Genomic DNA, 13,882 nt, shown 5'->3' on the forward strand with positions numbered 1-13,882 from the left:
TAATTACAAATGCTTGTCTGATAGCTTAAGCTTGTTTTTCATTAGCTCTTATAACTTAAATTAACCCATATCTATTTGCCTCATGAACATATTTCCCATCCTGCTCACTCTGTAACAAAGACTGTAGGGGTCCAGCCTCTTAATAGCCTTTTCCCAGGGTCCGTGGAAAAATCTAACAACCAGCTGAGGAATCTAACCTTAAGGATATCAAATGAATCTATGTACATGAAACTCTTTAGTCCATTCACTTTATTCTTCTGAGTCAGTTCTTTCTCTACACAGCTTCTTTTCTGCTTTCATGTTTAGCTCCTTTCTTGCCTGATTCTCTCTATATTTTTCTGCTGTTCTCTCAAGTTCTATCTTAATTCTCCCATCTTAGTTCTTCCCATCTAGTTCTTCCTATCTTAGTTCTTCCCCATCTAGTTCTTTCCATTTTCGTTCTTTCCTATCTGGTCTTTTCCCATCTAGTTCTTTCCATCTTAATATCTTAATTCTTCCCCATCTTAATTCTCCCCCATGTCTCTGAGGTTTTCAGTTATGTACCCATGCAATCAATAATACTCTGGCCAAGACAAGGTCACCAGGCTTGAATTCTTTCAGGGTCAAACAGAGAGGTGATAAGATCCACACAAAGAGCAGTAATTGTCAGCTATCATTAGCAACCCAAAAGGGAAGTGACTAATGGGGAATGAATCAACTAGGAGCTAAATTCAGTTAATAGATCTAAAAAGGGAATTTATGTGCTCAAACTACATTCTTAGAAGTGGTTAGGTAAAATGTTAGGATTCTATAAGTCACTAAGTCACAAGTGAAAATAAAACTGCCGTTTTTTCCTTTGGCGCCATATCTGTCCAAGCTTAATCTTGGTTGCACCATTTTCTGGCAGGGCAGGAGAAATGTACTCGGTAACTAGGCAACCTGTGTCACAGCTAGATGTACCTGGTATGTAAAAGCCTTTTTGTTCTGAGTTCATTGTTAAAGGGAGATCTTTAGAACTAGAGATAACACTTGAATAAAAATTAGCACATTTACCTGGTGTGGGCAGTTGTCTTAGTGTAAATTTTTACCTTCTCTCAGTAACTAACAGATAGTCAGAATGCTTATCTGTAGTCTGTCCTAGGAGGTCTGAGAGGTATCTCAGATAAAATACTCTCGTCTGGAGATGGTCCTGGCCAGATGTAGCTAATGATGATAATTACAGAAAGGCACACAGTGGGGTGATGTTATCTAAATACCCCAAATTGTAGAGAGGAAAATTGTGCTCAATAAATGATCAACCACACTGGTAGAAGTTCTTCGGGAAAGAATCAAATGGGAAAGCTACAATAGCACACAGGAAATTCATTGCAGGAAATGGCTAATATATTCAAAAGCCAAGTCTCCTTGAGTCTTGGCTTTATCCTCTGGAAGAGTTCTTAACTCTTCCGGGTAATAGCTTTTGCCATAGTCAGTTGAATTCCTACTTCATATTTCTGCAGTTCATAGCAACTCTGCATCTCCCCATCATTCTCTCTGGCCTAAAAATCCTGCCTAGCCATTAGCCAATCAGCTTTTTATTAACAATGAGAGCAACATGTCTTCACAGTGTATAAAAGGATTATTCCACAACATTTCCCCCTTTTGTCTAATTAAAAAGGAAGGTTTTTAACTTTAACATAGTAAAATTATATACAACAAATAAAGTTATTAAGTAAGAATTACAGTTACAATATCCAGTCCATTTGTATTTGGTAAAACAGAGAAAATACTTCATCAGCTGCCCTCTCCTGGAGAGTCCAGAATTTCATACCTAATTTACTTTCTACCATGATTAGGGAGAACTGTAACTATCTAGTCTTCAACCCCATGAAAGATCTGAGAATGTTATATTATTACCTGAGTAAACAGGAAGTTCAGAGCAAGCAACTTGCAAAATTAAGAGATGACAGAAACAGTTGACTGCCTGGACAGTCAGTCACTCTAGGCCCTTCTGTAATGTTGGGGCAACCAACTTTGGCCTATAGGCCTAGTAATCTGACAGACATTGTTAATATGCAGGGAGTACTCTCCTACCTTATCTTGTCAAAGTTTGGCAGTCACCATTTTTGCATCCTCCTGGTCCAATTTGGACAGTGTACAGTCAGCAAAGAGATAAATTTCTTTAAGATACACAGAAAAGCAACTCTGGGAAATACTGGGAGAAGATTCTGCCTCATTTTCCCTTTCTTCAAGGATGGCAAATCTAAGGCTCTTGAGAAACCCTGTGTCAGGGCAAGGAGGCCTAGAAGACTGGCAGAGGGGCTTGTTCACACTACACCATAAACACGTATGTATACACAAGACTAAGTTTGATACAGAGCAAAGACTGAAGGTTAAATACTTAAATATTATTTTATATAGCAACCCCAAATCTCATGAGGATAAATGTACAAAGGGTATGCTTAGAGCATCTAAAATAATACATACCATGGTAGTCTTGTGTGTACATTACAGGTCACATAAGGGAACTCAAACTCAGTCCAACCAGGGAACATTCAGGAAGCTATTCAAAGTGATGAGGATTGGCAAATCTGACCCTAGAATAAATGACAGCTTTGGTTCAACTGTTCTTTTTTTTGTCATATTTAATGGGTGTATTTTAATGGCCATCATTGCTTTATTCGTGTTTGGTTTGTCGTTACTGCAGTTAACCTAACCTCTCATTTGCTTTGGCTAGTGTCCACCTTTGAAAGCCTTTTGCATTTCAGTTGGTTTTGGTTTGTCTTTTTGGTTGTGTTCCCTTAGTAATAACTTACATTTAAACAGTGCCTTTCAGCTTACAAAAAAATCGTATTACTATTTGTAACAGCTCCAAGGGGTAGGCAGAGATTGTAATTTCTGTGTCATGGGTGAGAAAACTGAGACTCAGTGGAGAGAAGAGACTTTCCAAGTATTAAGTATGGAGAATTGCAGAGCTAAAAGTCAAACCTAAGTGTCTTGAGTTCGAGAGTGTATGTTTCATATGGAATGAGAGCCATTCCTTAGTCCCTCCAGCTGGTAAAGACAATGGTAATATTCTCATTAGATATTATCTTCAAGTGTGCACATTTATGCGCGCGCGCGCGCGCGCACACACACACACACACACACAAATCATGAAAAAATAGCAAGGAAAATAAATAACAGAGAAAACTCACAGCATATTATTTTGCTCTTATCCTCAGAAAGGAAAGAGAGGCCAGAAAACCCACTACCATCACTTCCCAGCGGGGCTCCTAAGCCAGCCTCTTCCCTGCAGGTGTTTGGATATTGTAACACATCTGGTCTTCTTTGAGTTATATGAGGGAACCACCACACCACTTTGACCACCAAACCCATCCTCGGGGACCAGAAGGAAATTAGTAGGGATAAGTCAGGTGGTAAATTCTAACCAGGGCCCCTTCATAAATATTGAAGTTAAAACTGAGCAAAGTTTACTTAAATAAAGAGCCAGAGAAACGGCAGAAGGCCGACTGGGTGAGGTGGTTTGCGAGAAAGGCCAAGCCTCTGAGAGGGTGTGTGAAGGGAAACTGGGTCCTGCCGAGCCCTGGGGATTCGCCTGGTCTTTTAGGCATTTTGTTGCCTTCTGGTTCCCCAGCGTTTCACAAGTGTGTCCCAGTTTAAAGACGATTTAAGTATAAAATGACCCATCAGCTGCGTTGTTGAAAGGACAAAGACCAAGCATGCAAGTCCACTACTAAAGATAACACCACATGTTTAAGGTTCGATAATGGAATTTATTCACCCTGAAGTGTAGAATTACATCCTAATAAAGACCTGGCTTCTTCATTATCAGGTATTATCACCTATTTCTGGTGTGAATTAACACGTTCAGCTTTCTGGAGAGCACCTAAAGATACTGAATATTAAAATCAGGGATTTAAAATACAACTAAAACCTGTTTTTAACAGATGAAGCCTGGAAGGGATTTGTTTAACTATTCATATCTAGACAAAAATACAGGTCCAAGCACCAGTCTCAGAGGGGAAAAACAGCAGTGTGGATAGTATGCTGTATTTGTGTTTTAAAGAAGTTTATGTTGCATTGCACATTTGTAAACCATCTCTGGGAAAAAAAAACATGGAGGAGCAATGGGAAATAAGAGTTGATGGGAAGTTTATTCTTTTTTCAGTGCACATTGCTACTCCTTAAAGGTGTGTACCTCTGTCACTTCCAGTGCAGCTTCCTGAGGCCAGGATTCATTGACCATATTATACTCAACCGTGTATTTCTCGGGTGGGTCTGGCACTGTTTCTGATAGGAATCTAATGAATTACGGCTGAATTTTTTACAGCCGATGTCCTTTTACACCTAAAATAAGTTAATATTAGTAAGAATAAATCAGTTCTCATTTTATGGTTCTTTCCAAATGGCTTCTAGTAACCACTTAATCATTTAGAGGGGCAGAATATAACAATAATATCTGACTCCTCTTACCAGCCCATGTCTTACTCAGACACTTGAAATAAACAGTTCTTCCTAGCAACTATGCTGATTTGTATCATGGAGAATGCTTTATAAATCATTTTAATGGTTAGTGTACTTCATTTATTCCTTGGAGGGAAAAATGATGAATTTGTATATTTATAAAAATGGAGAGCAATGAATTTTTTTGGTAGGGAGTCACATTAAATATTTTCTTAGTTTTGTTTTTGATTGTTTGTTTGTTGTTTTGTTTTTTAATTAACCAATCCTTCTGCATTCTGTTCAGACTCCTGGCATTGCCTTTGGCCTGGATGTTACAAATTCAACACCAAAGCCGAACACTGTAATCTAGAATTAAGTTAGACAGAATTGTAAAGAAAAATTCCCATGGAAACAAATTAAATTTTGAGGTGTCCCAGGGCATAGTTACATTAAAGATTGTGGGCTTCTCATTCTCCAGCATTATGACACACTCTAATTTTCACTTAGTCCTTTAATGAGGTATGTGAGCACAAAAGGAACTCAGGGCCAGTACAGGTTCGGCAGTGGTGGGGGTGGGGAGCACTGAGCAGACTTCCCAGTGTGCTATGCCTGCCCCCTTGTGTCCATTTGCTCACATTGCATTTTCCTGGGCTGTTTGGTCTCCAGCCCAGGGTGTTACCAAGCAGAGGTCTCCTCAAGCTGGTCTTTATAAACAGATACCGCCCCCCCCCCATTTAAATTTATTCTGTTAGTGGTTGACTTGCAAAGAGCGCCATTAGATAGCTTAGAAACAGTCTGTTCTTGTGAATAGTCAGACATCTCCTTCTATCTTATTTATACAACTAATTTGCTTTGTAAATTCCCTTCCTTTCATAAAACTTCAAAGATAAACTTTAATGGACTCTGGCTCCAGTTAGCCAAACTCTGAGCTAATCACTTCATAGTGTTTAAATAGAAGGAAGAAGAACATAACTATGACAGTGATTTTTAATGACCTCCTGGCACTATCAAATGGAATGCCCTCTCCCTGTAGTTCCTGGTGTTGCTTTCACACTTATTGTACATTCATACTTACGTGTATTTATGACCCATCAAAGCTTCCAGAAAAGCGCTTAGCAGATGAGCAATCTCTGCTCCTGCCATAGACCAGACATGTTTAACTGTTTCCAGTTAGAAGTCCAGCATCTATTAACATTACACGCCACCCAGCTGGAAAACTGTCCTATTGAGCGAAGTTACAACTGTCTGAGTAAAAGTGAATTCAAGTGATAAAACCCAATTCCTCTCTCCTCTCAGTTTAAGGATTGCTGTAGCTCCTCCATGGTCAACCAGGGTTCAAGTTTGTTGTTCTACAGTCCCCAATGTATAGCTTTGATGACATGGTCCCAGGGGGTCTGGTCCATTTCCAGGCAACATATTGGCAATCCAGCCAGCAAGGAGAAAGAGACAGAAGAGCATGCTTCCTGCCTCCGAGGAGCCTTCTAAGAAGTAGCAACTAGTACAACTATATTCAATTGGCAAAATCCGGTCATATCATCTCCCTGAATGTCTTCATCCTAGGTTGCTCTATCCCAAGCTAAAAGCCAGGTTTTCTGACACTATAAGAAAATCGCAGAATTGGTATTTGACACATTAGCAATCTCTGGACTGTATTGCACCAGTTGCCTCCATTTGGCCTAGCCAATTCCTCTGGCGTTTGTTCTAATTTTTATTAAAAGTTGGCATCTCGATTCCATTGTCCTTCCTCTTCTACCATTCTGTGGATGTGCCCACTTCACCTAACCTTCTGTCTCTCAGCAGACATCAGTCCCTTGGCTTGTAGGTCCTCACTGTGTCGATGTGTTCCTTTCTCCACAGGTGATGGCTGTGCTGCCCAGGCCTCTACAGCTGCTGGGAGTGCTGTTCACCATTTCCCTGAGCTCCTTCAGGCTCACTCAGGCTGGTGCCTATTATGGAATCAAGCCGCTGCCACCTCAAATTCCTCCTCAGATACCACCGCAAATTCCACAATACCAGCCCCTAGGCCAGCAAGTACCTCACATGCCTTTGGGCAAAGATGGCCTTTCCATGGGCAAGGAGATGCCTCACATGCAGTATGGCAAGGAGTACCCACACCTACCCCAGTATATGAAGGAGATCCAACCTGTGCCAAGAATGGGCAAAGAAGTGGTACCCAAGAAAGGCAAAGGTAACATCATAGTGCACAGTTTCAAAATAGCAGCTCTACAAACTCCTAAACTATAGAAATTGAGGGGGAAACTGCAATTCAGAGACTTTTATTTTTAAATTTGTCATTGCTGTGAATCACAAACGATTCTTGCAAAGTTCAAATTTAAAGAAAGATACAGGGAAAAGGCCTTCAGGTCAGGTTATCCAATTCCAAGTGGTCAACTCTGAAATCATATAGACACAAGCAACACTAAATAGACTCAGCAGGTTTTACTTATATAGTTATGCGCCATATATATATATAGTGCATATATATATATATGGTGCATATATATATGCCACCATAATTAGAGAAAAAAGAAGCCATGAGTTTGAGAGGGATGGGGAGCATATGGAAAGAACTAGAGGGAAGAAAGGAAAGGGGAAATGATGTAATTATATTTTAATTTGAGAATAAAAATTAATATAGAAGTTTGATCCTCGGTATTAATAAAAAGTTAAAATTATAATTTATATTTGGTTTTATTATTTTAGCTATCATCAGATTGAACAAAGCATATTTAACCACAGTCTGTCCTTAAACACATGATTAATTTATTTAAGCATTCACTGGCTATCTAGTGAACACCTGGTTGGGGCTTAGGCTCTGAGCCAGATGCAGGGAGTTCAGGGAGCAGCAGCAGGATGAAACTATAGGGTTAAAGAAAAGTGGCAAGTCAGTCTTCGGAGCTAAGAAAACAATGTCTTGAGGAACTTATATAAAAGAAAGATCAAATGAAAACATTTCACAAACTAGGTGCTACCTGTAAGAGTTTTCAGTTCCACTCTAAGATACACAACCATCAGGAAGCTAAAAGGCACAGAAAAATTTCCCATCCCTTCCTAGAACTATGTATTAGGTCTATTACACCTACCAAGTACCCACGCCTGTGAGATACTTTTCTGTAAATTTTGCTTGCTTATCTGGAGTTCTCAGAAACCTAGCATGTGTGGGGGAAACAGGAGCAGCAGAGTAGCAATCGCCATGAGGGACGTGGAGGTCATCCCCACTGGCCCCGTGACAATGCAGAAACCTCAGTTCTAGAGAAGTACTGGATTTGACACTAAGAAGCCTAGGTGCCGAGAACCCAGAAATCAAAGACGCCTATTAATTCACTCCCTTGGTCTTTAAAATAAGATTGTTGAGAGACTCGGTGGCATAAGGTAAGTGGCGCTGAGTAAGAACTAAAGCCCTGAGGGGTTTTACATGGCCACAGCTGTCAGTCATTCCAGATGCTCAGGTGGAGTGGAATGTGTTCCGGACACTGTGCTAAACACCAGGGATCCCAGACCAATAAGAGGTGATACTTCAGGGTGGTGGCAGATGCCTGTAGTCAGGAGGTTGAGGCAGGAGGATCACAAAATGCAAGGCCACCCTGGGTTCCATGGTAACATGTAGTGTCAAAAATATGTGTGTGTGTGTGTGTGTGTGTGTGTGTGTGTGTGTGTGTGTGTGTAGATAGATAGATAGATAGATAGATAGATAGATAGATAGATAGATATTAGGACTCTTTCTCAGACTTTCCCTTGATTACAATTTGCTTACTAGTGTGTGTTAATGTAAGTATTCCTTATATTTTCCCTCTCCAGGGGCTGGTATACCTTTTAGGGAAACATCTAGGTCAGTGGTTCTCAATCTTTTGCATATAGAATGACCCTTTCACAGAGGTCGCCTAAGACCATTGGAAAACACAGATACTTGCAATTACAATTCATAACAGTAGCCAAATTACAGTTATGAAGTAGCATTTTGTATTAAAGGGTCGCAGCATTGGGAAGGTTGAGAGAGACCCACTCCAGGTCTGTTTGTCCCCTCCTTTCTTGCATGGCCTGCCTGGCGTCTGGTGCATCTTGTATCTCCTCAGATGATTACTCGTATCTGGGAAGAATAGGACTCCCAAGGTTCTCTTTCGTTTCCTGGCAAATAGCACAATGATCAGACTGAAACGCTACTTATAGTTGAAAGAAGACTTTGGACCACATGTTTCCTGTCTTCCTTCCCCACTGCTCCCAATAGCATGGCTCATACAGAGTTGCTTGCCTGCAAAGCACAGCATCCGCTCACATGTGCTCTGTATTTCAGTAACAAGGTATCGGAGCTTTCCTAGCTTTTCTCTCATTACGTGGCTGTATTATTCTGGCTATAGTCATAGGAAAGCAGGTATGCTGGCCGCTTAAGTGACTTAGTCAAAATCTCATGCCACGGCCAAAAAGATAAACAAGGTTTCCTGTTTCTAAACCAAGCGTCTCTCCTAGTCTAAACTGTAAGCCACCCTAAATATCTATTCACTTCTCTTGACTAAACCTAAATTTCTAAGAAAAGCAATTTCTTCAAAAATGTATATTTGAGGCTTGAGAAATCTTATTGCGTGTCAGAGACACTAAGCAAATCCATCGGGTTGAGACAGAAGTAGAGAGATGTTATCAAGCCATATACAAAACAAAAAGCTTTCCTTTTTCCTGGGTCCATGGGAAAAGTGATTTTCATCACCCATATTTCAGCACCTGAGGAAACATTATTTAGTCCTACATTATTAAATTAAATGTAATACAAGCCAGTCAGGCACAAATAGACGTACACCATGGGTCTTACTAACATGCAGCATTATAACAATGTACAGAGGCAGAGAATGGAACGCAGGTCATTCTTACTGCAGACAGTAAGGGGTATAAGGAGTTGAGGAGAGGTTTAGATGGTGAAGACAATAGTCAAGAGGTGCAAAGCCTCAGGCAGGCAGGAAGAACATGGTTTTGATTTTGTTTTTATTTATTCTTAGGTCTATTACCAAATGTGGTAAATATAGTTACAATATATTACGTATTTCAAACTAAGAATAACTTCAAATGCTGTCCCCACAAAAATAAGTATGGAAGGTGACAGAAATGTTGATTAGCTTGGTTTAATTATTCCACATTTTATTCATAAGTTGTACCATCACTTTGAAACCCATAAACATACCATGTAATTTGACAATTTATAATGAAATCTTTCAGTTGATAAGATGGTCATGGAAAAATACAATATAACTTCAAGTAGAAAAATTTGAAAAAATAAAGAGTGTGACTCCAGCATTCTCTAACATGCACAGAAATGTGTACCTTAAACAAATGAGATGAAAATCATGTCCAGTACATATCTCTGTTTTGTGGGCTCAATGGTGATGTGTTGTTGTTGTTTTTCCTTTCAGAATACAACTTCGACCTTCCCAAATTCTGTATAATGAACATACAACAGTACCTTCAACTTTTGCACTTGGAAAATTTTTGTTTGGATACTTTTCGACTTTTAAAATTTAGCCAGTGCTGACATATCTGCATATAAGAGTTTTCAGAACAACTCAGACACGTCGCAGAAACTGCCAGCTTGATTTTCCTTTAAATACTGGCACCATACAGGGGAAGGTTTGGGAAGATGACCATATTCCCTCGTCTTCCCTTTTGATAACATAATAGGCAAATGTGTCAAAATTAGATGACTGCTATCACTTCCTTCAAATAAGAGATAACCAACCTCCCTCTCCTCCTTTCTCTACTTTTCCAGGAGAAATACCGTTAGCCAGTTTGCGAGGAGAACAAGGTCCCCGTGGAGAACCCGGACCAAGAGGACCACCTGGGCCACCAGGTTTGCCAGGCCATGGAATGCCTGGCATCAAAGGAAAACCAGGGCCGCAGGGATATCCAGGGATTGGGAAGCCGGGTATGCCTGGAATGCCTGGGAAGCCAGGAGCCATGGGAATGCCTGGAGCAAAAGGCGAAATTGGACCCAAAGGTGAAATCGGTCCTATGGGAATCCCAGGACCACAAGGACCTCCAGGGCCTCATGGACTTCCTGGCATCGGGAAACCGGGTGGGCCAGGGTTACCAGGGCAACCAGGAGCAAAAGGTGAGAGAGGGCCCAAAGGACCACCAGGACCTCCTGGTCTTCAGGGTCCCAAAGGAGAGAAGGGCTTCGGGATGCCAGGCTTGCCAGGTCTGAAGGGTCCTCCAGGTATGCATGGCCCTCCCGGCCCAGTTGGGCTGCCAGGAGTAGGAAAACCAGGAGTGACAGGTTTCCCTGGACCCCAGGGTCCCCTGGGGAAGCCAGGCCCTCCAGGGGAACCTGGACCACAAGGTCTTACTGGTGTACCGGGAGTTCAGGGACCTCCTGGGATGCCTGGAGTTGGAAAGCCCGGCCAGGATGGGATCCCTGGCCAGCCAGGATTTCCAGGTGGTAAAGGGGAACAAGGACTGCCAGGGTTGCCTGGACCCCCAGGCCTCCCAGGGGTCGGAAAGCCAGGATTCCCAGGACCCAAAGGGGACCGGGGCATCGGGGGTGTTCCTGGAGCTCTTGGGCCAAGAGGGGAAAAAGGACCAGTAGGTGCTCCTGGAATGGGGGGTCCCCCTGGAGAGCCTGGCCTACCTGGAATCCCAGGTCCCATGGGCCCTCCGGGTGCTATTGGTTTCCCTGGACCCAAAGGAGAAGGTGGGGTTGTAGGACCACAGGGTCCACCAGGTCCCAAGGGTGAGCCAGGCCTCCAAGGCTTCCCTGGGAAGCCGGGTTTTCTTGGTGAAGTAGGTCCCCCTGGCATGAGGGGTTTGCCTGGTCCTATAGGACCCAAGGGGGAAGCTGGTCACAAAGGGTTGCCAGGGCTTCCTGGAGTTCCAGGGCTGCTTGGACCCAAGGGAGAACCAGGCATACCCGGGGATCAGGGTCTACAGGGGCCCCCAGGGATTCCAGGGATTGTAGGACCGAGTGGCCCTATTGGACCACCTGGGATTCCGGGCCCCAAAGGAGAACCAGGCCTCCCAGGGCCCCCTGGATTTCCCGGTGTAGGGAAACCAGGAGTAGCAGGACTTCATGGTCCCCCGGGGAAACCTGGTGCCCTTGGGCCTCAAGGCCAACCTGGCCTTCCTGGGCCCCCAGGCCCTCCAGGGCCCCCAGGACCCCCAGCTGTGATGCCCCCTACCCCGCCACCCCAGGGAGAGTATCTGCCAGATATGGGACTAGGAATTGATGGAGTGAAACCTCCACATGCCTATGCGGGCAAGAAGGGCAAGAACGGGGGCCCAGCTTATGAGATGCCTGCGTTTACTGCAGAGCTGACTGCACCTTTCCCACCGGTGGGGGCCCCAGTGAAGTTTGACAAGCTGCTGTACAACGGCAGACAGAACTACAACCCGCAGACGGGCGTCTTCACCTGTGAAGTCCCGGGTGTCTACTACTTTGCTTACCACGTTCACTGCAAGGGAGGCAACGTGTGGGTTGCTCTCTTCAAGAACAACGAGCCCATGATGTACACATATGACGAGTACAAGAAGGGCTTTCTGGACCAGGCATCTGGGAGTGCAGTACTGCTGCTCCGGCCGGGAGACCGGGTGTTCCTCCAAATGCCCTCAGAACAGGCTGCCGGACTCTACGCCGGACAATATGTCCACTCCTCCTTTTCAGGATATTTATTGTATCCCGTGTAAAACAAAGAAAAGAAAAGAAGAACAAGAGAGATTTAATAGAAGAAAAGAAAATGACATTTTAAAAAAAAACCAATTGAAAACAATGCTTCAAAACACTTATGTAGTTGGAAAGTTATATTTAAGTGAAAGTTTGGACCATCATGTACAAATAAAAACTAAGATGCATGTTTAATACTGTACACAGCAGATTGTACCAGGATGATGGGACAGATTTATGGATGAAATACAGATGCCTGTGTTGTACCCACTGGACTCATATTAGCTGTTGCATGTTATATGATTTCATAACCTGCTTATTCAAATCAGTCAAAATATGTCAGTCTGAAAGGTCATAGCTAGTGAAAGTCACACATTCCTTGTGCTCCCTTTAAAAAAATGTTTGTTTTTTTTTTAATGTGCCTTGAGAGGTTAGTGGTGACAGTTACATACTGTATTTATTTGCATAACTTCCTCTCTTTATGCAGATGTTTGCTTCGGGATGTTGGAGAGTTGTTCTGTAGTGCAAAGACCGTGGTAATCTCTAGTCCGAAGGATATTTCTCCATTTCAGAGGCTGTGCTTTAGCTGCAGGTCTCCCTAGTCGAAATTGTGTGTGTGGTCGTCCCCAGAAGAGCAGATGTGCCAATGGCCCCTTGTGTATTTGCTCAGCACTCTCTTTGCCAAGTACTGGGTGAGATGCTAGTGTGTGATACAGGGCAGAGTCCACAGGAGTTCAGAACTTAGCTCAGAGAGATTAATGTATTAACTCCTCTAAAGAGTTTCAGTTTGGCATTTCTCTGGAACCTAATTTTCTTTTCTTCTTCCCTCCTGTAATTTATAATATAGCCTAAACAATATAAACAAAATTTTAAAGAACCTTCCCTCAAATAGCTTTTACCATTTTATGAACCTTTATTATTAGTAGTAATTATCAGTTATGTTTACATGCATTAAAAAAAATCCCCCTAATTTGCCCATACAACCAATGGTAGTCAGGTTTCAATTTGTCTGTATGTGTTTTAGTAGCTGTGATTTTCTTCAGTAACTATGAATTTTAAAGATGTGATTTATGTCATCTGAGGTTCCAAAGTCAATTAACAAAATCCAAGCCATTTTTTTTTTAATTTGGGAAAAAGACATTCAGAATTAACACAAATATAATTACATTTTAAATTTAAATTACATTTAAATTAAAGGAGTAATTATGTTTGGTATATAAAAGCAGGTTGTTGCTTCCAGATATCGGGACTAAAATTGTAAGGAAATGACTGTTTCTTTAACATCGGCCTGTGGAAGAGATAGCTGGAATGTCATAAAGCAATGGCAGCCCATGCCTATTATGTCACCACACACTCAGCATCACAGCCAAAACAGGTCTGAAAGGAGAAATGGTTCTTCAGGCTCTCACTAAGGCACATACTAGGTTCTTTGGGCATTGCTCAAAACACAAACATTTGAAAGTTGACTATTCATCTGCTATTAGTTGTTTGGGGAAGTAATGTGGGGCTACAGTGATAGATCTAATCTACGTTCCTCAAACCTTAAGAGTCAGGAATTGAAGAGATAGACATAGACTGGAAAATACACAAATAAATACAGTATAAAACATGGTATATTCCAAATCTGAATTATTTTACCATCACAAATTCTCTTCTCTGGCTTAATATTTGTCTTTTCCCTTTATGATATACAGGCTCCATTTCTTCTCAAATTTTAAGACAAATGAGTTCATTAGCACAAGGTTTCTCATTAATTGTACAAAGCACTTTCGCATCCAAAAGATGTCCTACCCTAGCCTTAACTTGCAGAGTAAACAGCATTTCTGTGAATAGTTATCCTTT

General features: G+C 42.1%; 1 protein-coding gene across 1 annotated transcript; it reads left to right on the forward strand.

The window, feature by feature from the left end:
- Positions 1–6,264: 6,264 nt before the first annotated feature.
- On the forward strand, positions 6,265–12,449 carry Col8a1 (collagen type VIII alpha 1 chain). The gene is made up of 2 exons (XM_059277180.1): positions 6,265–6,592; positions 10,154–12,449. Exons 1-2 carry the CDS (start codon positions 6,265–6,267, stop codon positions 12,061–12,063), a joined length of 2,238 nt encoding a protein of 745 aa, XP_059133163.1. The 3' UTR covers positions 12,064–12,449.
- The last annotated feature ends 1,433 nt before the right edge of the window (positions 12,450–13,882 follow it).

Source organism: Peromyscus eremicus, chromosome 12 (genome assembly GCF_949786415.1).
Source record: "Peromyscus eremicus chromosome 12, PerEre_H2_v1, whole genome shotgun sequence".
Taxonomy (NCBI): Eukaryota; Metazoa; Chordata; class Mammalia; order Rodentia; family Cricetidae; genus Peromyscus; species Peromyscus eremicus.

Excerpts from the sequence above, each read along its gene's own strand:
- Col8a1 (XM_059277180.1), top strand. The coding sequence starts at position 6,265 with ATGGCTGTGCTGCCCAGGCCTCTACAGCTGCTGGGAGTGCTGTTCACC. Across the intron at positions 6,593-10,153 it reads GGTACCCAAGAAAGGCAAAG|GAGAAATACCGTTAGCCAGT; the intron begins GTAACATCATAG and ends CTACTTTTCCAG.